Genomic DNA, 24,207 nt, shown 5'->3' on the forward strand with positions numbered 1-24,207 from the left:
ATCCTAAGGCAAGTCTTTTATAAACAATTTTGTTGACATTTATGTACAATAAACTGCACCTATTTCAAGCATACAAGTTGATGAGCTTTGACAGATGTATACGCCCATGAAACCACCACGACAATCTAGAGCATTTCCAGCATCCCAAAGTGTTTCCTATGCCCCTTTGTGCAATCCCAACAACACCCTGGACCTAGTCAACCACTGATTTGTTTTCTATCATTTAGAGATTAGCTTTGTCTTTTTTTGACCTTCAAATGGGATCATACAGTATGTACTTTTTGTGTCTGACTTCCTTCTAAGGTGAATTCTTTTTAAATGAAGTAATGAATCTCAGACTTATCACATCCAGATTTTCATGTAGAGGCTTTTCTTAAACTGTGAAGCCCTTTCTATATAGATCCTACCTATACACTAATGGAGGTAGTCTTTGAAGGTTGTAGGGTAGATTGACATTGAAATTCACATTACACTCATCCAGAGCCATAGGGAGAAGAGATAGCAAGCTTTTACTTACGTATTTTCTCTGCTGTGTTAATTTTAGCTAATCACATGGATTCTTGAAGCATCTACAATTCCATTCAGACTAAATATATGATGATATATGGTGTCTGCTGGGTAAAGGAAGCAAAATGACGGTCTTAGGAATGACCTAATATTTAGAGATTAAAAACTAGACCTCAGCAGTATAAAAATCTCAATTATCAGAACACCAAAGTAGCTGGAATTCACTTTTCCCTTCCACTTCTGTGACAGAGGCAAATCACAAGAAAAGAGACTACTACACCCCAAATTCTGAACACGATGTAAGGCACTCTTGGCAGTGTTACAGAACTCTGTCTTGATGAGCATTGTTCTGTTCAAAATACTGAATAGCTGGATCAGTGGTTTTTAACGTTTTTTGAGGTCATGGATCACCTTGAGAAAATGCTGAAAACTCTGGACTCCTCTCCCCACAGGGAAATTCTTCTATACAAAAAGTGTCATGTACAGTCTTAGAACACTTATAGATACCCTGAATTCAAGATTAAGAACTAGTGACTTGGATAAAAACATGGAAGGCACACAATAAATCTGTGGCTGTACTGCTCCTGGGGGGAATGGCTACTATGCTGTAAGAGAATCATGACTCAAAATTATCTCGATAGCCTGGAAGCTGAGCTGCAATCAACAGAATGAATTTGACAAGGAGAGGTCTTCATTTAAAAATAGTGAGTACATGTTGCCCACTCAGATACCCTCGCTGGGCAAAGTTGGGAAGTAGGTGAGGTTAATCTTAAGTGGTATCTTTAGATCTCTCCTTTCAGTGCCCTTCCTGGCTTTCTGGCATCTTACTTTCCAAACACACAGGATTTTCATGTACCTAGTAGCTCAGTGACCCACTCAGGTCTGCATCTCTCAGGCAGGGCTTATTGCTTAGGACCCTTGCCACCCTTTCTAAAGGTAGCCATTCTGTGACCTGTTCTGGTCCAGTGAATATGATCTTTCATCATCCAATGATGCCATTCAGATTGATAAGGAGTTAGCTGTTTTAGGAGTATTTACCTTCAAACAGAGGACTCTGGAACACAGGTAATTCCTTAATCCAAAGAGTCTAAACGGTAGAATTTCAAGGACCAGAACAATCCAGAGGGGAGTTTTTTCTGGTTTCATTAAACTTCAACCAAATTATTTTAGCACAATTCTCATTCAGAAAGGGTACTATCTGATTTCTTTTGCCATGGGTAGTTAAAATTTAGGTGGCTAGTCCCAACCAAATCCCAAACCAGCCTTGGGTTCTTAATCATTCACTTCTCACCACCCAAAAATATTTCCAGGAACTTCTCTCTCTGGTTTTGCATTTAGCACCTAGGATATGCGAAAGTCAACAGAACAGCTTTTTGGCTGCAGGTCCTTATTCTCCCAGAATTCATGTTTATTCAGTCACCCATTGCACATTTATTGAATGGCTACTATGAACCAGGTACTGTGGCTGACGATACAATGGTGAGCAGAATCAGCTTTGCTAACTATGACAAGTTCTTGATAACATTATCAATAGTAGTGTGTTGCCTGTAGGGAAGGAAGGCTGGAATTTGTACTGCACTGGGGAGGGCCTCCAAATTACAGTGATCTATGAGGAAAAGGGACTAAACCATAGCAATTCTTGACCAATAGATAAGAAACCACATATATTGATATCTCCTATGTCCTTGAGAGTACTAGGTGACATTTTCCCCCAATGCTGTATGCTGAGAAGTTACTATTTGCAGCTCTTATGCTGGTCTGTGTGTAACTGAAGTTTGATGAACTTCCAGTAAGAACTAGCAGAGCTGGAAGGGAGTTTTGAGATCAATGGTATTCAACCTTTTCCAATTCCAGTGCAGCTGAGGGTGATAACACACACAACGGCTCACTCGATAATGCTGGGGTGGAGGTGAGAGATGATGCAAAATTACATTCTTGGTGGGGATGACAGAAGGGGTAAATGTCATTTTAAAAAGCTGGGTCATTGCTATACATCTACAGCCAATCCCCAGAGGAGAATCCCTGAGTGAAGAGAGGTCAAATTATCTGCCTGAGTTTGTACAAAGTCTAGACCCCAAGTTCTTTGATTCCTAGTGTAATGCTCCTTCAACTGCACCACGCTACTAATTTCAATGAAACAAACCCAAATTTTAGTAATAAAAGGTTGTTTTATAATGTCTGTGTGCTGGGAAACAGGTCTCAAAAAAGGTTCAAACCTATCAATAAAGAATAATACCACTTGTTTTTGCAGCTGTTTTAAAAACAAAACAAAACAAAAAGAATTCAGAGATGCTAATGAAGTTTCCAGGGAACAAAAAACTTCCCATAAATCTAAAGACAAGCACAGGGGTTGGGGGTGGGAGAGTGTCACAACTAACAGGTTATTATCAAAATGCCACAGTGCCTTCCATTTGGTCCAGTTTTTGAGTAGAGGCCGAAAGAAAATGGATCAGATTCCAGGAAGGCTAAGTTTTAGTGTTGGTTGTTTTTCTAGCTCTGGGTGTTTTCTCATCTGTAAAATGGAGATGATCTCTGCCTTCTTAAAGCCTACAGTGTTACAGAACTATACTGTTGTGGAACTCACATCTCCTGACAATTGATTCAGTATTTTTTCTCTTGACCAGGGATTCTTAATCTTGTTGAGATTCTGACGAAAGTTACAGAACCCTCTTCCCAGAAAAATACACATACCAATTTCTACATCCAATTTTAGGTAGTCAGTAGAACTGTGAGGCTGGAGCCATAAACCTCGAAGTGAACAGCTCCCACACTGTATCAGACTTGCTGACAGACTGATTTCGGGGTTGGGAGGGTAACAGGATATGTAAAAGGAAAGCAGCAGAAACAGCCAGGTAATGAATTCACCACAGTTGATATAGAAGTAAATCAATACACTGGGGACATACAGTTAAATTAAGTCAAAGATTATAAAGTAAAAGGCAGCTTCTCCTTGAATCTCACAGAACCTCACTGAAATTGTGGATTCCCTCCAATAGATATTTAAGAATGTAAATTTTTCCACTGTTTTCATTTACCTATTTCTTCCATCTTATATTCAGTTAAGCTTTACAACTAAAATTGTCGTCTTTCTTAAGTGCATTTTGGAAGTAACTTTTCAAACCTGCTGGCCTTGAATCAGCTTCATCTCTGTCAGCTTTCCTCTAGGGAACAGGTAACAAGCTGATCAATATCTGAGGCCATTAATAGCCTTAGTTTATACCAATCAGTGATTTAAATATTGTTAAGAAGCCACTTTATTTAAAATGCCAAGAGCCTACAAATTACCTGAGGCTTGCTTCCATCTGTATTGCTTAATAAAGAACTAGGATGAGATTTCTTTTCTACCACAAAGCTTATTACTTCAGACAATGAACTCAATATTTATGAAGAGTAAATGCCTTCAGTCCTAACAGGCCCTATTAGATACAACTTTAATTACACTAAAAAATATTGCAAAGAAATTATTTCCCCTATCATCAATTCTATCCCTAGTATTCAATAAACAAAGTTAAGTTCCATTAAGAAGATGCTTCCCTGCTTCATATTTGTGAAGATCAGCACTCAAAATATTTATGTAAAATGGGTTTGCATATCAACAACACAATTCGTGTCTACAAAACTGGTCATTAAGTCTCTGACCCCAAATTAATGTAAGTTTGTGGACTCACTTACTTTAAACAATATTTGCAGCACAAAACTCAAATTAAAAAAAATAGTGTGAAGAGTCACTTGGAGATCATTAGATTTTATGACTAGTTATCGTTTAAGACAGCTCCCTAAATTGAGCTCAAGTTTACACTTATTAATTTCCTTTTGCTCCATATTTAATTAGCAATTCAGAAGATTACATTTTTAAAGATTTTAGCTACAGTTCAAGCTTCACTAATTTTATTGACTCTGAAGCTACCAAAAACCGAGAAATGTCTTTATGAAGGAAGGACTTTAAGGCTTAAGTGGGTGTTTAACTGATTTTAAAGAAAAATTCGGAGATTCTCTCAACATTTTATTTTTTGTTTTTGAAATACAAAACACATTTTTGTTACAAAGCATATTAACAAGCTTGACATTCTTTTCAATACAGGACAACTTCCTATACGTACTTAAAAACTTCACTTTTAAAAACAGCACATTTTATGGAGGGAAATATTAATAGCTCATTAATAAGACACATGGGCTATCATTTTTTATTATTTTAGTGTTTATGAATGACAAACTTGGATAGCCCTCCGACTGAAAATTTGGTCCTCTAAAATATACAAGTATTCCTCCTGTAACAAAAATAAATTAAATGTACTATTGAAAAATCAGAAATGTATTTGGTATAGGCCTCTGAGTGAGCTTGAAAAACAAGTTAGGATGTGTTTCAACTGTACAGAAGGAACATTCTGGAATCTACCTAAAAACATTTGGCAGAACAACTGGCCTGATGCTACTGGAGTTATTCTGCCGCAGAGTGGATGGACAGAGGGTGCGTGGGAGGGTACTGCAGACTCACAACAGCCACAGAAACACTCAAAATTAACCAAAATTCAATAGAGAATAATATACAATAACAGAACAATCTCAACAGTTATTCAGTGTCTGGAAAGCACATCGTAAGCTTAGAACAAATACCTCAGCAGAAACAATATTTAGAACATGTGTAAGACTTTGAAAGTGAAAAAAACTTCATTACTCATAGATGATGTCTTGTGCATACGTACATTAGTTTCCAGGACACTGGGGACAACCACAAAACATACAAAGTAAGAATAATGCCAAGCTGCTTAACCTTCCACCAATTTCTTGAGTGTTAAACCCAGACCACCTTTGGCTACTTGCAGGGGTGTCTTTTCTTCTTTATTCTCAATGTAAATACTTGCTCCATGAGACACCAGCAGTTTTGCTTCTTCCACTCTCTCCTCGTCACAGGCTAAGTGTCTGCAATTGAGGACCACAAAGACCCATAAATCACTAATTCTCTGTAAAGGCTAGGATTTCCTGATAGGTACTCTAAAGTGCATATTATCAGGCAGTGTAATATTGGGAAGCTCTTTAATTAGGAAAGGAAAATCAATTTTCATGGGCAAGAGTGTTTATAAGTTAAAAGTCAGTGAAATAACCTTATAGTATCAGATCATAAATCGTAATTCTGGCCCTACTGCAATAGAAGGAGGGATCTAAATGCCAGCCTAAGAAATAAATTCTTTACTTTGTTGAGATTAGAAGTAATTTGCACCAAACACATGGAATCATTCAGGGTTAGAATTCAGAAAAAAAAAAAAAAACAACAACAACAAAAAAAAAACAAAAAAAAACCCAACCAGTTCATAATCTGCTAATAGGAATTTTTATGATTTATATTTTGGAAAAGCAGTTTAAAGGAGTTTAACTCATCTGATCCCCATATCCACCTAAAAAAGTTAGCAAGGTACTATTATCATCATTTTACAGTTGATCTTGTGACAGAGGTGCCTATGACGACATGGCTGAGCAGTAACTCAGGGAGGGAACCTTGTTAGGCACACAGTTTGTCAGCCAGGCTATTAGACACTTTACATGTTATTTTATTTCAACCTCCCAACAATCTACCAAGGAAGGAATTATTATCCTTATATTACAGATGAGGAAATTAACTCAGGAAGGTTAAGTAATTTTTCCAAGTTACTTAATGTAAGTATTTAATCTAGGTAGTAAGTGGCTGAGGTTGTAAATCCTAGGCTCTTCCCAGAGCCCTATACTGCCTGACTTCTACATCTCGCCAGGCCACGCCGAGTTTCTGGCTATGGAGAAGCAGGCAATATGTAAGTCTTTCGAACCGGAGTCACTCACACTACAGAAAAGATTTTTAAAACTAAGTGTTAAGAAAACAATGTTTTCAAAAAGTCGGTTTAAAGTCAAATTAGAAAAGGTTGGATCTCACTTTGGACTAAAAAGAAGACTCATAGAATTTCTGGTTCAAAAAAGCTACCATTCAATAAGGAAGAAAAATGGCCAAGTACTGTAGAAAAATATATCAAGGGAGAGGATGGCTTCAGGCCATACACATAAAAGAATTCTAAATGAATTTGAGTTAAATGAAAAGCAGTAACAATAATTCTCAACTAAAACCCATGATACAATAAAATACAGGTGAATATTTAATTTCAGGGCGAGGAAAGACTTTCTAGTCATGAGGGAAGATTAATAGGTTTGACTATGCAGAAGTTGAAAACTTGTTATTTAAAAAAATCATGAACAACACGAAAAGAGAAACGGGGGAAACATTTTCAACTAACATGGCAGAAGGTTAATATTTTTACTATGTCAGGTCAAGGGTACCTAAAAAAAAAAAAAATCAGTGAAAATAAATTAACTCCCCAAAAGGAAATAGAAAGGGAAACAAAAAGCTACAATTTAGAAAAGAAATGCAATTAGTCTTAGGCATTAAAAGATGTTTAACTTCACTGATAATAAAAAATGTAAATTAAAACTATAAAATATCATTTTTCATACAACGAAAGGATATTTTCAGTGTTGGTGAGAGGGTAACAGGCATTGTCAAACTGCTGTTGGGAGGGTACAATGATATAACTCCTCTGGAAGCATCTGGCAATATATGGCAATAGTCGTAAAATGTGTGTATTTATTGACTCAGCAATTCTACTTCTCGGAGTATAAACTAAGGTAATAATCAGCAATGTGGCCAAAAATTTTTGTACAAAGTTGGTGAGTGTAGCATTATTTATAGCAGTGTTTTAAAAATATAGTTATACAGAAATGATTGAATTATGGAACATCTATAAAATGGAATTGTACATAGCTATTCAAAAATGTTTTAAAAATATTTAAGAATATTGGAAAATGCTCACAATATGCTATGAAGTGAAAAGAACAAGATATAAAACTATATGCACAGTATGATCCAATTTTTACAAAAAAAAAGTAAAATACGCATAGTTGCATACAAAAGACTGGGAGGAAATACCTAAAAATGTTGTCAGTGGTTATTTCTGGGTGGCAAGATAGGCATTTTTAATTTTTATCTTTATACTTTTGTGTACTTTCAAATGTGTGTGCCACAAACATGTATTACATTTATAAACAGAATAAAAGAAATGATGTGTAAGAATTAGTGCAAGAGGGCTAATGTCAGGTAGAATACAAATGACTACTACTTGTCACTTACAGAGGAGTGTTACCCTCACTGTCTTGGATGTTTGTGGATGCTTTGTAGTACAGAAGGATATGAATCATCTTCAAGTTACCCTTGGCCGCCGCCCGGTGCATTGCTGTAGCCTCATAATGGTCCTTAGCGTCTGGATTAGCCCCGCCTTCCAGTAACATGACAGTGATCTGGAATATCAGAGAACAAAACAATGGAGAGCTCTATTTGTGTTTGTGTCCAGGTGTAGAACTCAAAAGAAGTCTGCTAGGAATAAAACCCTACCTCATGCCTGTTTTTGGAAGCTGCATAATGTAGGGGAGTACAGCCATTTTGATTGACAGCATTCACTTGAGCACCTCTTCCTAGAAGGGCTTTTACAATCTCATCCCGGCCAGCAGAAGCAGCGATATGAAGAGGAGACCAACCTGCCTGTAAAAGAAGTGGGCAGTACAAAAAACAGGGGGAAAAGGCACAGGGATTAATGCTAACATTTAGGCAGGGTTTACAAAGAACAGTGTGTGAATGATTTAAAAAAAAAAAAAACATCCTTTCTTTTCCCCTCATTAAGCACTGCAGAAAATTTAGAAAGCAGATGTATATAAAAGAAAAGAAAAACCACTCATAATCCTATAGCACAGAGATAATGATACATAAGTCTAATTCTAATGAGTTTTCAAACTAGGATCAGAGGATATAAAGCTCTGTGAGTTGCATTTTCTACAACTTCCACTTATCATTTTGTTGTCAATTTTTCTGTCATTCTTTGGAATCATGACTTTATTGGCTGCATAATATCTTATCATATGGATATACCTACTACGTCCAACTGTTCCTACATTAAATCATTTTTATTTCTTTGCTATTATAAATATTACTTCAGTGAGCATCCTTGAAAAGGAATCTTTGCCTACCAAAAATTTTTCATCCTTATTCTTCACAAGTCTTATCCTAATAAAACCAATACTATTATAATTGCTATATAACAAAAAAGATATGTAGGCCTTCATTATTCCGGCAATATTCACCAAAAAATTTCCAACATAATAAAAAGGGTCTGTAGTCTCTTAGAGGTCATTGTAATAAGCTTTGATCTGCATGTTTACCTAAATTACAGGGTATGAGTGGCAAAACTAGTATTTTAAAATAATGAAACCACTAGTCCTATGCTTGGTCACCAGGGCCATACTGTAACTTCCTAGACATAAAGGTTACAATTCTGTTTTTGTGCTTAATACTTAGGTTTCAGTAAACACCAGTCTGGAGTCTAAAGATAACTGGGAATTTATTAACTCTGCCTAGTACTCACATCATCTTTATCATTCACTGGCACTCCAAGTTGCAGCAAGAATTCAACAATTTCTGTATGTCCGGCTGAGCACGCCCAATGCAATGCAGTCCTGCTGTCCTACACGGGAGAGAGGCCAAAAGATCAACATTTTTGAAGAGAAACAGAAGAACTAAGACAAGAAAGCGGAACAAAATAATATTAGGGCCAGCAAACCTGTAGTTTGGAAACAAGAAATGGAAAGCACTGGATCTTCAGGTAGGTAACCTTAAACCATATTATTACTAATACAAGAGAGACCAAGGTTTTAGTAACATGGGGAAAATACATGGACGAATGCGATAATTCTGGGCAGAATACAGCCATGAAAGCAGCAGAGTAAGAAACTTGATTTCAGTGCTTTGGCAGAAATAGAGCTTTGGCTGCTTAGCACTGCATTAATACATGCTTTTATGTCAGGCACTGTGCTAGGAGTTTTACATGCATCTCACTTAATCCCCACAATCCTGTACAATGGATATTATCCTCATTTTACAGAGGAGGAAACTAAGACTCCTCAGGGTAAGCAATTTGTCCAAGGTCATACAGCTAGTAAATGGTGAAGCTGGGACACAAACCCATCTGTCTGACTCCAAAATTTCTAGATGCTCTGGAAAGAACACATACATCTTATGAGGAAGAAATGTTAATAAAACTAGTTGACATCATCTATATATACCTTTAAAAGAAAATTGTTTTAAATTATTTTAAATTGTATTACAAAAAATTTCAAACACATAAAAATAGAGGGACCATTATTACAACTATTAAAATTAACACTAACTCTAAAAAAAAATACTAATACCGTGTTTTTCGGAAAAGAAGACCTAACCGGAAAATAAGCCCCAGGAGGATTTTTCAGGAAGACATCCCCTGAACATAAGCCCTAATGTGTCTTTTGGAGCAAACTTAATATAAGACCTGGTCTTATTTTTGGGGAAACACAGTAAACACGGTAAACTCCTTCATAACATCTAATTCCCAGTCTATATTCAGATTTCGCCAAGTGTCCCCCAAATGTCTTTTGGCAGTTGGTTTATTTCAGTTAGGATCTATACAAGGTCCGTAAGTTGCATTTGGTTATGTTTTTTAAGTCTTTTGAACTTGAATAGCTTCCCCCTTTTTTATGCCATTGACTTAATGAAGAATAGTTAGATTACGTAATTTTACTTTAATATTATTAAATTAATTTAAAGTACTAAATATTGCCAGACCATAACGAAGAAAAACGTGGCAAAGATAACGCCATTTTCAGATTGAGCAATAAAGGAAAGTTCCAGAAAAAAGTCCCTGACTTCCAATTCTCTTCCCAAAGACACAAAACAGGAGATTTCTAAGTATGTGACAACGTCTCACCAGCGCTTAGTACGCGGTGCCTGTCAAACAGGAGGCAATCTATAAATATTTGTTGGCTTAGTAAGGGCACCGTGAATCTTTCTAGAAACTCGGGATGAAAGCCATGAGGGTACTTTGAGCAGGGCGGCAGAAAGACACACTTCCCAAAGTCCATTCACTTTTGTTCCGCCTCTGCCTATAATGCCCATTCATCCTCCAAGGAAATCCCGCTCATCCCGCACGGTCTAAGCTCCTCCGCAAACCCTTTTCAATGGCAACATCTGGCTTTTCTAAGGGAGATTAAAGCAGGTCCTCGTTCTAAAAGCACCATTTAAACTTCTCTCCCGAGTTTCTGTTAACCACAATTTGTAATCGGACATATGACTTGGCGTTACTTTATTAATGTCTGCTTTTTCCACTCGGCTGTCTCCTCAACTCCTAGCAAACTGCCTGGCACAGGAGGGGCGTTCTTACACGTGTTTCACTGAATAAAATCACTTGTAAAAGTAAAGACACCCATTAAAACAAACAAACATACAAACAAAAATACTCTCCTCTTCAGGGTATCTCAAAGATTGGACATTTGTGAGAAACGCAGTGCACATTCTACACATAGCCAAAATTCAGTAAGCTAAGTAGTAGGCCAAAAACATTTCTTTTTTTTTTTTTGAGGTGTGCGGGGTAGCTCCTGCCGCCCATTTCCGAGGCCTGACGCGATCCCGGGTGCGGAGGGGGCGGCGGGGGCGGAGGGGGCGGCGGGGGCGGGGATCTGGCCCTCTGGGAAACGGTCTCTTCTTGGGCCGCGCCAGGCAGCCACGTTGGGCTACGTAGCGGCCGCCGCCTGCGGAGAGGCTTCAGCGCTGCTTTACCTGGTCAGTTCTAGTAGCCAGGGATTTATCCGCCAGGATCCTTTCCTTCAACTCTTCCAGCTTCCCGCTGTAGGCCAGATTACAGATCATTAGGTTAGATACAGAACCCTCCATTTCGCTTTCCCAGGATCTCGGGGCAGCGAGACCGCGGACCGCCTCACGTCGACGGCTCCAACTGCCAATCAAAAACGCTGATAGAGCTGCACCAATCACCAACTTTCCTCATTCCTTTGCAGGGCGCCTCTGGGAGTTGCAGTTTGAGCTCAGTTCCGGCCCGGGAGGTGCCTTTGCCTCTCTCACCGACTCTGCCCCTAGCAGCGCGGAACTACAAGTTCCAGGGTCCCTCGCGGCCACCGTAGTCAAGTGGCCGGTGGAATTGGCCCAGGATGACAGCTGGAGAATGGAGTCAGGTACTGGGAGCGGCTTCGTGTGGAACCGGGGAGGGTGGTCATTGTGGGGCATTGAGTCGGCCACGCGAAATGGGTACGGAGTCATGGCAAGAGACTTATGAGAACCTAAAGGTCCTGTCCCACAGGGGCCCTGACCTGCAGTGGGAGGCGGAAGGGACAACAGTAGGAGCTGAGTATTACCTCCCGAGTTCGTACTGGTGGCTGTGGCTACCCTCCCCCTCCCTGCCGCCACCACAGGAGTGGAAAGAAGTAGGGGTTAATTATTCTGACATCTCGGCGGAGAGGCATCCGGGCAAAATTCTGTCATGGCAGTGATAGCATATGACACCATAGTAAGGTGATGTGCCAGGGTGATGCCAAAGGCAGGGTGTGATGCCATAGGAGCCACTTGATATCTCAGAGACTTAGGTGAGGCCATGGCCTGGTGGCATCACAACTTGATGAGGGTAATCTTGATACTGTGGTATGCTGTTGGCCCTTTAATATCGCGGTAATAACAATGACATCGAAGCTTGGCTAGAACTATTAAGCTAATAGCATTTATTTATGGAAATCCCAAATAGTGCCGTAGCAGAAGAGATGCAAGTCTTCCTTATGTTTTATAGGGCATATCCATAAGCGCAGTATGCCAAAACTAGCTAATGATAAGAATACTCTCAAGAAAGAGACTGATTATATTTATCTTGTTGTGGTGTAGAACAGAGCTTGGCAAACATTCTGTAAACAGCCAGATAGTAAATATTATACGCTTTGTGGGCCAAAAGGCAAAATCCAGGATACTTTGTAGCTTTTTATATAACAAGAGAGAAAACAAATTTCAACAAATGTTTATTGATGAAATTCAAATTATAATAACAGTAGATATTTTTTTTCCTAATACAGGACTACTAGTGGAATAATGGAATTCTTTTGGGGGTGGGGGTCTAACATTTTGTTTAATTGGGGCTCACAGTCAGTGTTCCCTCTCATCAAAATTGTTCCAAATGTTCACCTGTTAATGCTAATCTGTAATGATATTTTACCTATTTCATCTTTGTAAATGTCTTTTCACATATATTGGGACTGCCAAATACTGATACAAATCCACAAACATTTTCTTGTCAATTTTTATCTAAATACATTTTTTATTTCAGGATAGTTTTAGATTTGTAGAAAAGTTACAAAGATAGTGCAGAGTTCCTGTGTATCCCTCACCCAGTTTCCCCTACTGTTCCTTTTCTATTTTAACACCTTTCTTGAGACGTATGTTACATATAACATTCACCCATAAGTGTATAATTAAATGATTTTTAGTAACTTTACTGAGTGGTTCAGCCATCACCATAATCACTTTTAGAACATTTTCACTCTCCCAGTAAGATCTCGCATGCTCATTTTTGGTTAATCTTGGTTTCTACACCCAGCCCCAGGTGACCACAAATCTACTTTCTAGCTGTATAAATTTGCCCATTCTAGACATTTCTAAATAAAATTATACAATATGTGGTCATTTTTGCCTGGCTTCTTTTCACAGTATAATATTTTTGAGGTTCATCCATGTTGTAACATGTATCAGTACTTCATTACTTTTTATTGCCAAATAGTATTCTATTTTATGGATATAACACATTTTGTCTGTCGACTTACTAGTTGATAGACATGTAGGTTGTTTTCAATTTTTGGCTATTGTGATTAATGTTGCTAAGAACATTCGTGTGCAAGTCTTCGTGTGGACGTTTTCATTTCTCTTTGCTATATTCCTAAGGCTGGGATCACTGGATCATATGGCAAATTTATGTGTAACTTTTTAAAAAACTGCAAAACTGTTTTCCAAAGCAGCAGCACTATTTTGCATTTTCACCAGCACTGTATGAGGGTGTCTCTTTCTCCACATCCTCACTAACATTTGTTATCGTCTGTCTTTTTATTATAGCCATTCTAAATGTGTGTGAAATGATATATCACTGTGGGTGATCATTTGAGTTTCCTTAATGACTAATGATGATGAGTATCTTTTCGTGTGCTTGTTAGCCATTCCTGTATCTTCTTCGGTGCGGTGTCTATACATATATGTTTTCCATTTTTAAATTGAGTTATTGTCTTTATTGTCTTTTTATTGAGTAAGTTGTAAGACTTATTTATGTATTCTGGATACAATCCCTGTCAGATATATGATATATGGACATTTTCTCCCAGTCTGTTGCTTGTCTTTTCATTTTCTTAATGGTGTATTTTGAAGTGCAAAAGTTTCAAATTTTGATGGGGTCCAATTTATCAGTTTTTTTTTCCCATGGGCTATGCTTTTTTTTTGGTATTGTACACGTTTTACAAGTGTGCGATTTAATGATTACTAGTATAATTTATAATTTTGTTACCATCACCACAATCTTATTTAAAACATTTGCATCACCCTAGAAGGAAACCTCATGTCCATTATCAGTCACTCCCTATTTCTACTCACAGCGTTAGGCAACCACTAACCTATTTTCTGTCTCTGGATTTTCATTTTCTGCACTTTCATATGAATAGAATGATATAACATATGGTCTTTTGTATCTGGCTTCTTTCACTTAACGTATTATTTTTTAAGTTTATCCACATTTTAGTATGTCTCAGTACTTCATTCCTTTTTATGGCTGAATACTATTCCACTGTATGGCTTAGTCACATTTTACTTATCCATTCATCAGTTGATGGGCATTTGGGTGGTTTCTACCTTTTATTTATTATGAATAATGCTGCTGTAAACATTCGTGTACAAGTTTCTGTGCAGACATATGTTTTCATTTCTCTTGGTACCTATCTAGGATTGGAATTACTGGGCCATATTGTAACTGTGTTTAACTTTGTGAAGAACTGCCAGATTTCCTACCAAAGTGACTAGACTATTTTCCCCTTCCAGCAGCAATGTATGAGGGTTTGAATTTCTCCACCTCTCTACCAACACTTGCTAATATCTATCTTTTTTATTATAGCTATTCTAGTGGATGTGAAGTGATATCTCATTCTGATTTTGTTGCTTTGACTTGTGACAACATGGGAAATATATAAAACGTGTTCTTATCCCTTGTGAGTCAAACAATGTTAGTTGTTGAAATGATTTTCCTCTAGTATTAGTTTCACATATAAGTGCTGTTTTACCTTGTAATTTTAGGTTGAATTAATTAAGAAACATCAAGTCTGCAGCAAAAGCTAATTTCCAGAGCCATTCAGTATTTGATAAGAATGTTTGAGGGCAGTTCTTCCAACAGTTTAAAAATGTAAAAGTAGTTCCCACCTTGCTTACCATACAAAAAAAACATAAAGTGGACTTAATTTGGCCCACGAAATGTAGTTTGCTCATGGTTGGTGTAGAACAAAAGTGTCCTGTGTGTAATAGGTATTCAGTAAATATTTATCCAGTAGATTGCAGAGGTACAGCAGGCCTGTTGTGTGGCATTCACAAAGGATTGGGTATAGTAACGTTTCACCATAATATTATATCAAGGAATTAGACTTGATTGCTACAAACAGCTGGCAAAACAACTCCAAGTGCCTCTCTTACTGAGTGACTTGTTTGGGTAATCTTCTTTTATAGACAGTGTATTGTGCTTTTATTTTATTTGATATGATGTGGCAGTTAACTTTCAATTCTGAAGCCCTTAAGGTCAAGGGTGAGGTACCCCTGGACTTTCTGAAAGCTGCAAGACAAATAGATCTCTAAGGGAGAAGGCCACTTCTCTTTTGTCTCTGGCCCAAGTTATGGAGGAACAGCATGGTTGCTGTTTATCTAGCAAGAGCCAAAGGGGGGCCTTGTTGGAGACTGACTCATAAGGTTGAATGTTCTGTCTTGCCTTTTCTGCTGGTCACCTAGGTTCTAGGTCATAGAACAAGCCGAGTTCATCTTCTAGATTTAAAGAGTAATTCTAAGAATAGCTAACATTTTGGGCTTATCTCATTTAATCTTTCACAACAACCCTGTGAGGTAGGCACTGTTATTCCCCAGTCCCCACCATTTAAAAAAAATGAGAATAAGGGTACAGAGAAGTGAAGTAACATGCCTAAGGTCACACGATTTAGTAATAGTTGGAGCTAAAAGGGAAATACAGGACTACTCTGCAAAACCCTACCATTTAAATACTATAACACACTGCTCAATATTGCTGAAGAAATTATGTGTGAATGCAAACCTCAGATAGTGCAATACTAATTCCTGTCAGAGCTCTTTGGACTGTAATTCTACCTAAGATTGTGGGGAAATGCCATGTTTTACATGGTCTACAGCAACACTGTCCAATAGAATTTTGTGTGATGATGGAAAAGTTCTTTATCTATGTTACTCCAGTATGTCATCCACTAGCCACAACGAGCACTTGAAATGTGTCTAGGAGCTAAATTTTTAATTGTATGTAATTTTAATTATTTTCCATTTAAATAGCTTCATATGGCTAGTGGTTATCATTTTGGACAGTGCAAAGAGAGACAATTTCCCCCCATTTGCTTCTTTCTAATTATCACTAAATATTTTATCCAATGCAAATATTCTTTCCATAGCGCAACTGGAAATGAATATATTCTATGGTGAAACAAACTTAAGGACATCCCCTACAGGGTATATGCAAATCACTTAACTGTATGACAGTCACAGGAATAGGTTCTGGGTTATCCAGAATGGAACTTCTCCATTCCCACCAATTACTAGATAAAATTGGAACAACTGGCCCAATGACCCTTTGCAATTGATTTTTCATTGTTTGCAGATATAATTTGTTTATGTGGCTTTTGCAAGCACTTGGCAGTTGCCAGTTGCCTGGTTTAAGATGAGATGTTTTAATCTGTGGCTCTAATAATTTTTAAAGCACATGTTTTGATCCTACAGATAAATGTCCTTGGTATTGTATATCACTGGCCTATACAAACCTTTCCCGTTCAAAAGCTATCCCTTCATAAAACTGGCATATTGTTATAAGCTATTATAATAAGACATTTTATTTACTTACTCCCTGGGTTTTAGCTTCCACGCTCTTGTTTCAGAGCTATTTGCTTTATAAGTGGTTTCTTTTTTAACCTTTTTTGATGAATAATAAAAGACTCACAAGAAATTGAAGTGGCAAGAGTGAGTATCCTTGTTTTGTTCCTGATCTTAGAGGAAATCTTTCAGTTTTTCATCATTGCATATGATGTTATCTGTGGACTTTTTGTATATAGCCTTTATCATGTTGAGGTAATTTACTTTTATTCTTAGTTTGTTGAGCTTAGAACACTCAACTGTTCAACATGAAAAGATGTTGAAGTTTGTCAAATGCTTTTCCTGCACCTATTGAGATGATCGTGTGGTTTCCCCCCCTTCATTCTATTAATGTCATGTATGACATTGATTGATTTGCATAAGTTGAGTCTTCATTGCATCCCAGCGATAAATCCCACTTGGTGGTGGTTTATGATCCTTCTAACGTGCTGTTGAATTTGGTTTGCTTGAATTTTGTTGAAGATTGTTACATCTGTGTTTATCAGGGATATTGGCCTCTAGTTTTCTTGTAGTGTCTTTTTCTGGCTTTGGTATCAGGGTAGTGATGGCCTCACAAAATGAGTTTGGAATTGTTCCCTACTTTTCAATATTTTGGAAGAGTTTGGGAAGTATTGACTTCCAAACTTTTTCAAAAAGAAGAAAGTTAATTCTTTAAGAGTTAACTTAAAAATGAATTTCAAATGAATTCTTTAGAAGAAGTAAATTCTTTAAATGTTTGATAGAATTCACCAGGTAATCCATCTGGTTCTCGGTTTTTCTTTGTTAGGAGGTTTTTGATTACTGATTCAATCTCTTTAGTAGTTATAGTTCTGTTCAGATTTTCTGATCCTTCGTGATTCAGTCTTGGTAAGTTGTGTATTTCTAGGAATTTATCTATTTCTTGTAGGTTATGCAATTTGTTGGTGTACAGTTCTTCATAGTAGTCTTTTATAATTCTTTTAATTTCTGTGGTGTGGGTTATAATAACTCCTCTTTCATTTCTGATTTTATTTATCTGAGTATTCTCTATTTTTTAGCTAATGTAGCTAAAGCTTTGTCAATTTTGTTGATTTTTTAAAAAAACTTACAACTTCTAGTATTATTTTTTCTATTGTTTTTCCGTTCTCTATTTTGTTTATTTCTGCTCTAATCTTAATTATTTCCTTCCTTCTGCTAACTTTGGACTTAGTCTGTTGTTCTTTTTCTAGTTCCTTGAGGTGTAATATTAGATTTTTATTTGAGAACTTTCTTCTTTTTTAATATAGGCATTTATTACTGTAAATCTCCCTCTTAGTATGGCTATTGCTGCATTCCATAAGTTTGGGTATGTCGTGCTTTCATTTTCATTTGTCTCAAGATATTTATTAGTTTCCCTTTGGATTTTTTCTGACTAATTGTTTGGTCAAGAGTGTGTTTTTAAATTTCCACATATTTGTGAATTTTCCAGTTTTTCTTCTGCCATTAATTTCTAGTTTCATTCCATTGTGGTTGGAAAATGTAGTTGATATGATCTCAACCAAAATCTCTCGAGAATTGTTTTGTGACCTAACATGGGATCTCTCCTGGAGAATGTTCTGTGTACGCCTGAGAAGAATGTGTATTCTGTTGCTATTGTGTGGAATGTTTTATCTGTCTGTTAGGCTCATTTGGTCTATAGTGTTGCTCAAGTCTTGTTTGCTTATTGATCTACTGTCTGAATGTTCTATCTCTTCTGAAAGTGAGGTGTTGAAATCCCCTACTATTACTATATCTCCCTTCAGTTTTGTCAGTGTTTGCTTCATATATTTGAATGCTCTGATGTTGAGTGCTTTATATTTATAATTGATATAACCCCCTGGTGAATTGACCCTTTTGTCATCATATAATGTCTTTGTCTTTTTTTGTTTGTTTGTTTACAGTTTTGACTTACAGCCTATTTTATTTTTATTTTCTTTTTTTCTTCTCAATGCCTCTTTGATCAGGTTATTATTCAAAATTAGCTGTCCAAAGTGATTTGACCTTTATGGAATAAACAAAGTTAAGATTATGCTGTAGGCTTCTTTTCTTTTGTGGTGTTTCTTTTCTGCAGGCTTCTCAGCTGCTGGTTTCTTGGTAGCTGCAGCCTTTTTTCCTACTAAAGGCTTCTTCTGCTCCGTAGCACCAACAGCCTTCTTTCCTTTCTTCCCTACCACTGGCGGCGGCTTCTGCTGCTGCTGCTGCTGCTGCTGCTGCTCCTCCTCCTCCTCCTCCTCCTCCTCCTCCTCCTCCTCCTCCTCCCTTCTTCTTCTTCTTCTTCTTCTTCTTATTATTATTATTATTATAAATTTTATTGGAGAATATTGGGGGACAGTGTGTTTCTCCAGGGACCATCAGCTCCAAGTAGTTATGGAGGGTGCAGCTCAGCTCCAAGTCCAGTTGCCATTTTCAATCTTTAGTTGCAGGGGATGCAGCCCACCATCCCATGTGGAATTTGAACTGGCAACCTTGCTCTTGAGAGCTTGCGCTCTAACCAACTGAGCCATCCAGCCGCCCCTCTGGAAGCTCAGTGGCAGCTCGTTGTCTTCAATCTAGTTGTGTAGGGCACAGCTCACTGGCCCATGTGGGAATCGAACCTGCAACCCTGTTGTTTGCTTGCACTCTAACCAACTGAGCCATCTGGCTGCCCCTACCACTGGCTTCTTGCCTGGAACCCTCTTCTCATCTGCTTTGGCTTCTAGCTCTGCTGCTGCTTTATCTACCTGGAGCTGGTGGTTCTTGGCCTGGTGAAAAATGGTGTTCCGGAGCATGGTCTTTGCAGGTGGGTTTAGCTTCAACATTATTCTCAGACTTTTCAGTGGATTCTTTTTCAGGACTCAGCAATGAATTTTCTTGTGTGATGCTCGGAGGGCTCTTGGGATATCGGCGCTTTTCAGGATTCTGTTAAGGTCTGTATTGAGCATCTTGTGCATGGGAAGGTTGTAGTTAACTCTTGAGGGAGGCAGCTTTATGCCACGTGCCACATAGCTCATCTACCTTGTGGAAAGTGCTTTTAGTCCAAATGCAGAAATGGCCCACATGCCCACCAGGAGCAAGTTTCAAAGTGTTCAGTTTGCTTACGTTAAGCAAAGTCATTCCAGGGATGTTTCTGAAGGCTTTGATGATGCCGTTGCCCTCATTATAGATGATGCAAGGTCCCCTGCGCTGGATCTGATGATGGTTTCTTTTTTTGCCCTTGCCAGCTCTCATTTGGTGAGAGGCATAGACCTTTTTGATATCATTCCAGGCCTTAAGCTTCTTAAGAAGCAAAACAGCCTCCTTGGTCTTTTTGTAGCCTTCCACTTTATCGTCAACCACCAAAGGAAGTTCAGGAACTTCCTCAGTACGATGACCTTTAGACGTGAGCAATGCCGGAAGGCCGAGGCAGCCAAGGCAGAGCAGATGGCGTATTGCTTCTGTGTTGTGTTCACTCTGCGGTGCCAATGGCGCCAGGTTTGGGGTTGGTGCAAACATGCAGCCCCCACCACACATATTGCCAAAAGCACCCTGGCCAGAACGATGAGTCCCACAGCCTGAACTCTGGGAATTCAAGCCACAGCTCTGCCATGACCCCATGACTCAGCACTGGTTTGATGACCTGCTAATTTACGGACAGCATAGTTTTTTCACAAGTTGGTGTCAACAAAGTTCACAATATCTGGTTAAATGAGAGCCTGGAACACAGCAGGCAAAGTGACATTTTTGCCAAAAGATTTCCCCTTTTCGGAGTATGCTGATATCAATGGACGAGCACACGCCATGGTGGGGAGAGGAGACGGCCATGCTCCTCTCGACCTGGTGGCTCCCACAGGAAAAGGTGACTTAAAGTTTATTTTGTCTAATAGAGTTATAGCCACCCCTACTCTCTTTTGGTTACATTTTACATGGAATATCTTTTTCCATCCTTTCACATTCAGCTTATGTTTTTCCTTAAATCTAAAGAGAATCTCTTGTAGATAGCATATAGTTGGGAAACATGTTTTTATTCATCAGCCACTCTATGTCTTTAGATTGGGGAATTTAATCCACTTTCATTTGAAGTACTTATTGATAGGGAAATACTATTGCCATTCTGTTGATTATTTTCTGCCTTATTCCTTTTATTTTATTTATATTTTTGTCTCTCTTTTCCTTCTAGGCTGCCTTCTTTTTCCACTGGATTTTTTTTTCTTTTTTTTTTGGTACGCTTTGATTCCTGTCTCATTTTCTTTTGCTATCTTCTATAGGTATTTTCTTTGTGGTTACCATGGGACTTATATCAAACATATTGTACTCAAAATCATGTATTTAAACTGATAACTTAATTTCAATTACATACAAATACTCTACACTTTTACTTCTACCCTCGAAACAACTTATGTTATTGACGTCACATATAGCAGCTTTTTCTGTTGTGCATCCATTAACATATTCTTATAGTTACAGTCATTTTTATACTTTTGTCTTTTAACTCGACATCGGAATTAAAATGATTTACACACCATTATTACAGGATTCAGTGTTCTGCATTTGTCTCTATATTTACCGTTACCATTGAGAATTATACTTTCATATGCTTTTGTGTTTCTGTTTAGTGTCTGTTCCTTTCAACTTGAAGGACTCTCTGTAACATTTCTTGTAGGATGGATCTATTGGCAATGAATTGTCACAGCTTCTGTTTATCTTGGAAAGTCTATTTCTCTTTAATTTTTGAAGTATAATTTTGCTCGATATAGTATTCTTGGTTGGCAGGGTTTTTGTTGTTGTTGCTGCTTCCCCCCCCCCCCCCCGAATTCTTTGAAAGTGCCATTCCACTCCCTTCTGGCCTGTAAGATTTCTGCTAAGAAATCTGCTTATAGACTTATAGGGGTTTTCTTGCCATGACGAGTTGTTTTTCTCTTGCTGCTTTCAAAATTCTCTCTTTGTCTTTTACTTTTGACAATTTGATTATGATGTGTTTTAGTGTTGGTTTCTTTAGATTCATCCTGTTGGAATCCATTGGGCTTCTGAATCTGCATATCTGTTTTCTTCCCCAGATTTGGGATATTTTCAGCTATGATTTCTATAAATAAAAGTTCTGTCCTTTCTTTCTCTCTCTCTCCTCCTTTTGGGACTCCCCAAATGCATTTATTGGTCCACTTGATTACATCCCATAAGTCTCTTAGACTTTCTTTACTCTTTTTTCTTTTTGTTCCTTTGAGTGGATCATTTCAAAAGACCTGCCTTGAGTTCCCTGGTTCTTTCTTCTGCTTATTCAAGTCAGCTGTTGAACCCCTTTCCTGAGTTTTTTTTAAGTTAAGTTACTGTATTCTTCAGCTCAAAATATTCTGGTTTGTGCTTTTAAAAATGTTTTCTATTTGTTGATACTCTCATTTTGTTAATCATTTTATTGAGCTCATGGATCATTTTTATGATGGTTATTTTGAATTCTTTGTCAGGTAATTCATATACCTCTATTTCTTTTGGATCAGTTTCTGGAAATGTATTTTGTTCTTTTTGGGGGCCATATTTCCTGGTTTCTTTTCATGTAATCATAGAACTTTTTATTGAGATTCATGTATTTGAGAAAACAACCACTTCTTCCAGTCTTTATGAACTGGTTTGGTACACCGAAAGTCCTTCACCAATCATCCTGGCAGAGAGTCTGGGGTTTCTGAAAGCTTTGGGGTGGAATGCAAGTTCTCTGGGCCTATGCATGCAATTTCTCAGGTAGAGAGGCTTCTCAGTTTCTCTTTCAGGAGCTTGTAATCTCTTGCTCCCACTGGTATCTGTGCCAATTCATGTTCTCTGGCTCTACAGCAGCAAGCCACCCTACTATCTTTTGTTCTCAGTGACCACTAGACAGCCAATGTATGCCAGTTCCCTGTCAGTGCTCCAATTCAGGTGAGACAAATAACAGTCTCTTGGGCAGCCCTCTGAAAAGCAGGAATGTTGGAGGCATGCTCCACTCTTTACTTTTTCCCTGAAGTTGTGGTCTGGGGTGTTCTCTTCCGGCATTGGGCTGCACCAGCTTGGGGGAGGGCTGATGTGAGTAAAGTTAAATTGCTCTTCTTACCTGTCCTAATATGGCTGTTCTCAGCTTTTTGCTCACATGGGGTTCTGTAACTTCCTAACTGGATTCTGGAAATGCTTTTTTTTTTTTTTTTAATTGGGGAATATTGGGGGACAGTGTGTCTTTCCAGGACCCATCAGCTCAATGTCAAGTTGTTGTTTTCAATCCAGTTGTGGAGGGCGCAGCTCACTGGCCCATGTGGGACTCGAACCTGTGACCTTGGTGTTATGAGCACTGTGCTCTAACTACTGAGCTAACCAGCCACCCTAGAACTCTTATAAAAGTGTTTGATCCATATGTTGTTGTTAAATTGGTACTTCTGTGGTGGAGAATGAGAGCTAGGACTTCCTATTCTGTCATCTTGCTTGCATGTTACATATTTTGATATGTTGTATTTTGTTTTCATTCGGTGCAATGTATTTTTTGTTATTGCCTTTGAGACTTCCTCTTTGACCAATGGATTATTTAGAGGTGTGCTGTTTAATGTTCAAATGTTTGCAAACTTTCTTGATTTGTTTCTCTTATTGGTTTCTAGTTTGACTCCAGTCAAGGAATTACTATGTTTGATTTCAGTTCACTTAAATTGTTCAGATTTGTTTTATGACTCAAGATGTGGTCTATCTTGGTGAATGTTTAATGGGAGATTGAAAAATGTATATTTTGCCGTTACCGGGAAGAGTGTTCTATTTGTGTCAGTTAGAACCTGTTGGTTGATTGTGGTGTTCAGATCTTTAATATCCTTAGTTATTTTCTGTCTAGTAGATTTATCAGTTTCTGAAAGGTTTTTTGAAATTTCCAACTGCAGATGTTGATTTGTCATTTCTCTTTGTAGTTCTATGACTTTTTGCTTCATGTATTCTAAGGCAACTTATTGTTTTGGTGCTTACACATTTAGGATTGCTATGTCTTCTTGGTGGATTGAAACTTTTATTATTAAATAATTTCCCTCTATCCCTGGCAATTTTCTTTACTCTGAAGTTTACTTTATCTGATATAAATATATCCACTGTTGCTTTTTTAAAGTTAATGTTTGCCTGGTACATCTCTTTCTACCCTTATATTTTCAATCTACCTATATCTTTATATTTGAATTGAATTACTTGTTTTTTAAATATAATTAATTTTTTCAAGTTTTATTGAGATATAATTGACATATACTATTTTATAAGTTTAAGGTATACAACGTGATTATTTGATATATGTGTATATTGAAAAATGATTACCACAATAAGTTTAGTGAACATTCATCAACTCACATAGTTACACATTTTTCCCTTCTGATGAGAACTTTTAAGATCGACTTTCTTAGCAACTTTCAAATATAATACAATATTGTTAACTATAGTCATCGTGCTATACTTTACACCCCCAGAATCTATTTATCTTATAATTGGAAGTTTCTGCCTTTTGACCACCTTCATCCAATTCCCCCACCACCACCCCCTACCTCTGGCAACCACCAGTCTGATCTCTGTTTCTATGAGTTTATTATTATTATTATTATTATTATTATTATTATACATATAAGTGAGACCTGAATTGTTGACAGCATATAGTTGGGTCATATTTTTATCTACTCTGCTGGTGTTTGCCAATGGCAACAAAACCTGTTAGTCTTTCATTATCTGAGAATGTCTTGATTTTC

At 37.7% G+C, this 24,207-nt stretch overlaps 2 protein-coding genes and 1 pseudogene across 4 annotated transcripts in view; 1 reads left to right on the plus strand and 2 right to left on the minus strand.

Annotated features, from left to right (window-relative positions):
- Positions 1–4,489: 4,489 nt before the first annotated feature.
- Positions 4,490–11,336, minus strand: PSMD10 (proteasome 26S subunit, non-ATPase 10). The gene is made up of 5 exons (XM_019718133.3): positions 11,162–11,336; positions 8,940–9,038; positions 7,916–8,062; positions 7,655–7,821; positions 4,490–5,427 (listed from the first exon to the last, which is right to left on the minus strand). The coding sequence occupies exons 1-5, from the start codon at positions 11,273–11,275 to the stop codon at positions 5,274–5,276; spliced, it is 681 nt and encodes a 226-aa protein (XP_019573692.2). The 5' UTR covers positions 11,276–11,336; the 3' UTR covers positions 4,490–5,273.
- ATG4A (autophagy related 4A cysteine peptidase) overlaps positions 9,037–24,207 on the plus strand; it is a 59,045-nt gene continuing 43,874 nt past the window's right edge. Inside the window, exons 1-2 of one of the 3 annotated variants that reach the window (XM_019718129.2) lie at positions 9,037–9,176; positions 11,398–11,571. In XM_019718129.2, coding sequence (XP_019573688.2) covers positions 9,155–9,176; positions 11,398–11,571 — 196 coding nt within the window. In that variant the 5' untranslated portion in view covers positions 9,037–9,154. Of the gene's footprint in view, positions 9,177–11,059; positions 11,165–11,397; positions 11,572–24,207 lie in introns of those variants that run through there. The other 2 variants (XM_074324272.2, XM_019718131.3) reach the window with 2 other exon arrangements.
- Positions 18,314–20,342, minus strand: LOC109438323 (large ribosomal subunit protein uL4-like; annotated as a pseudogene).

Source organism: Rhinolophus sinicus, chromosome 18, assembly GCF_057876585.1.
Source record: "Rhinolophus sinicus isolate RSI-liver-muscle chromosome 18, RSI-T2T, whole genome shotgun sequence".
Lineage (NCBI taxonomy): Eukaryota > Metazoa > Chordata > Mammalia > Chiroptera > Rhinolophidae > Rhinolophus > Rhinolophus sinicus.

Coding starts and splice junctions, on each gene's coding strand:
- PSMD10 (XM_019718133.3), bottom strand. CDS start 11,275: ATGGAGGGTTCTGTATCTAACCTAATGATCTGTAATCTGGCCTACAGC. Junction 8,063..8,939: donor CAGTGAATGATAAAGATGAT/GTGAGTACTAGG, acceptor CTTCTTTTACAG/GCAGGTTGGTCTCCTCTTCA. Junction 7,822..7,915: donor CTTCCAAAAACAGGCATGAG/GTAGGGTTTTAT, acceptor CTGATATTCCAG/ATCACTGTCATGTTACTGGA.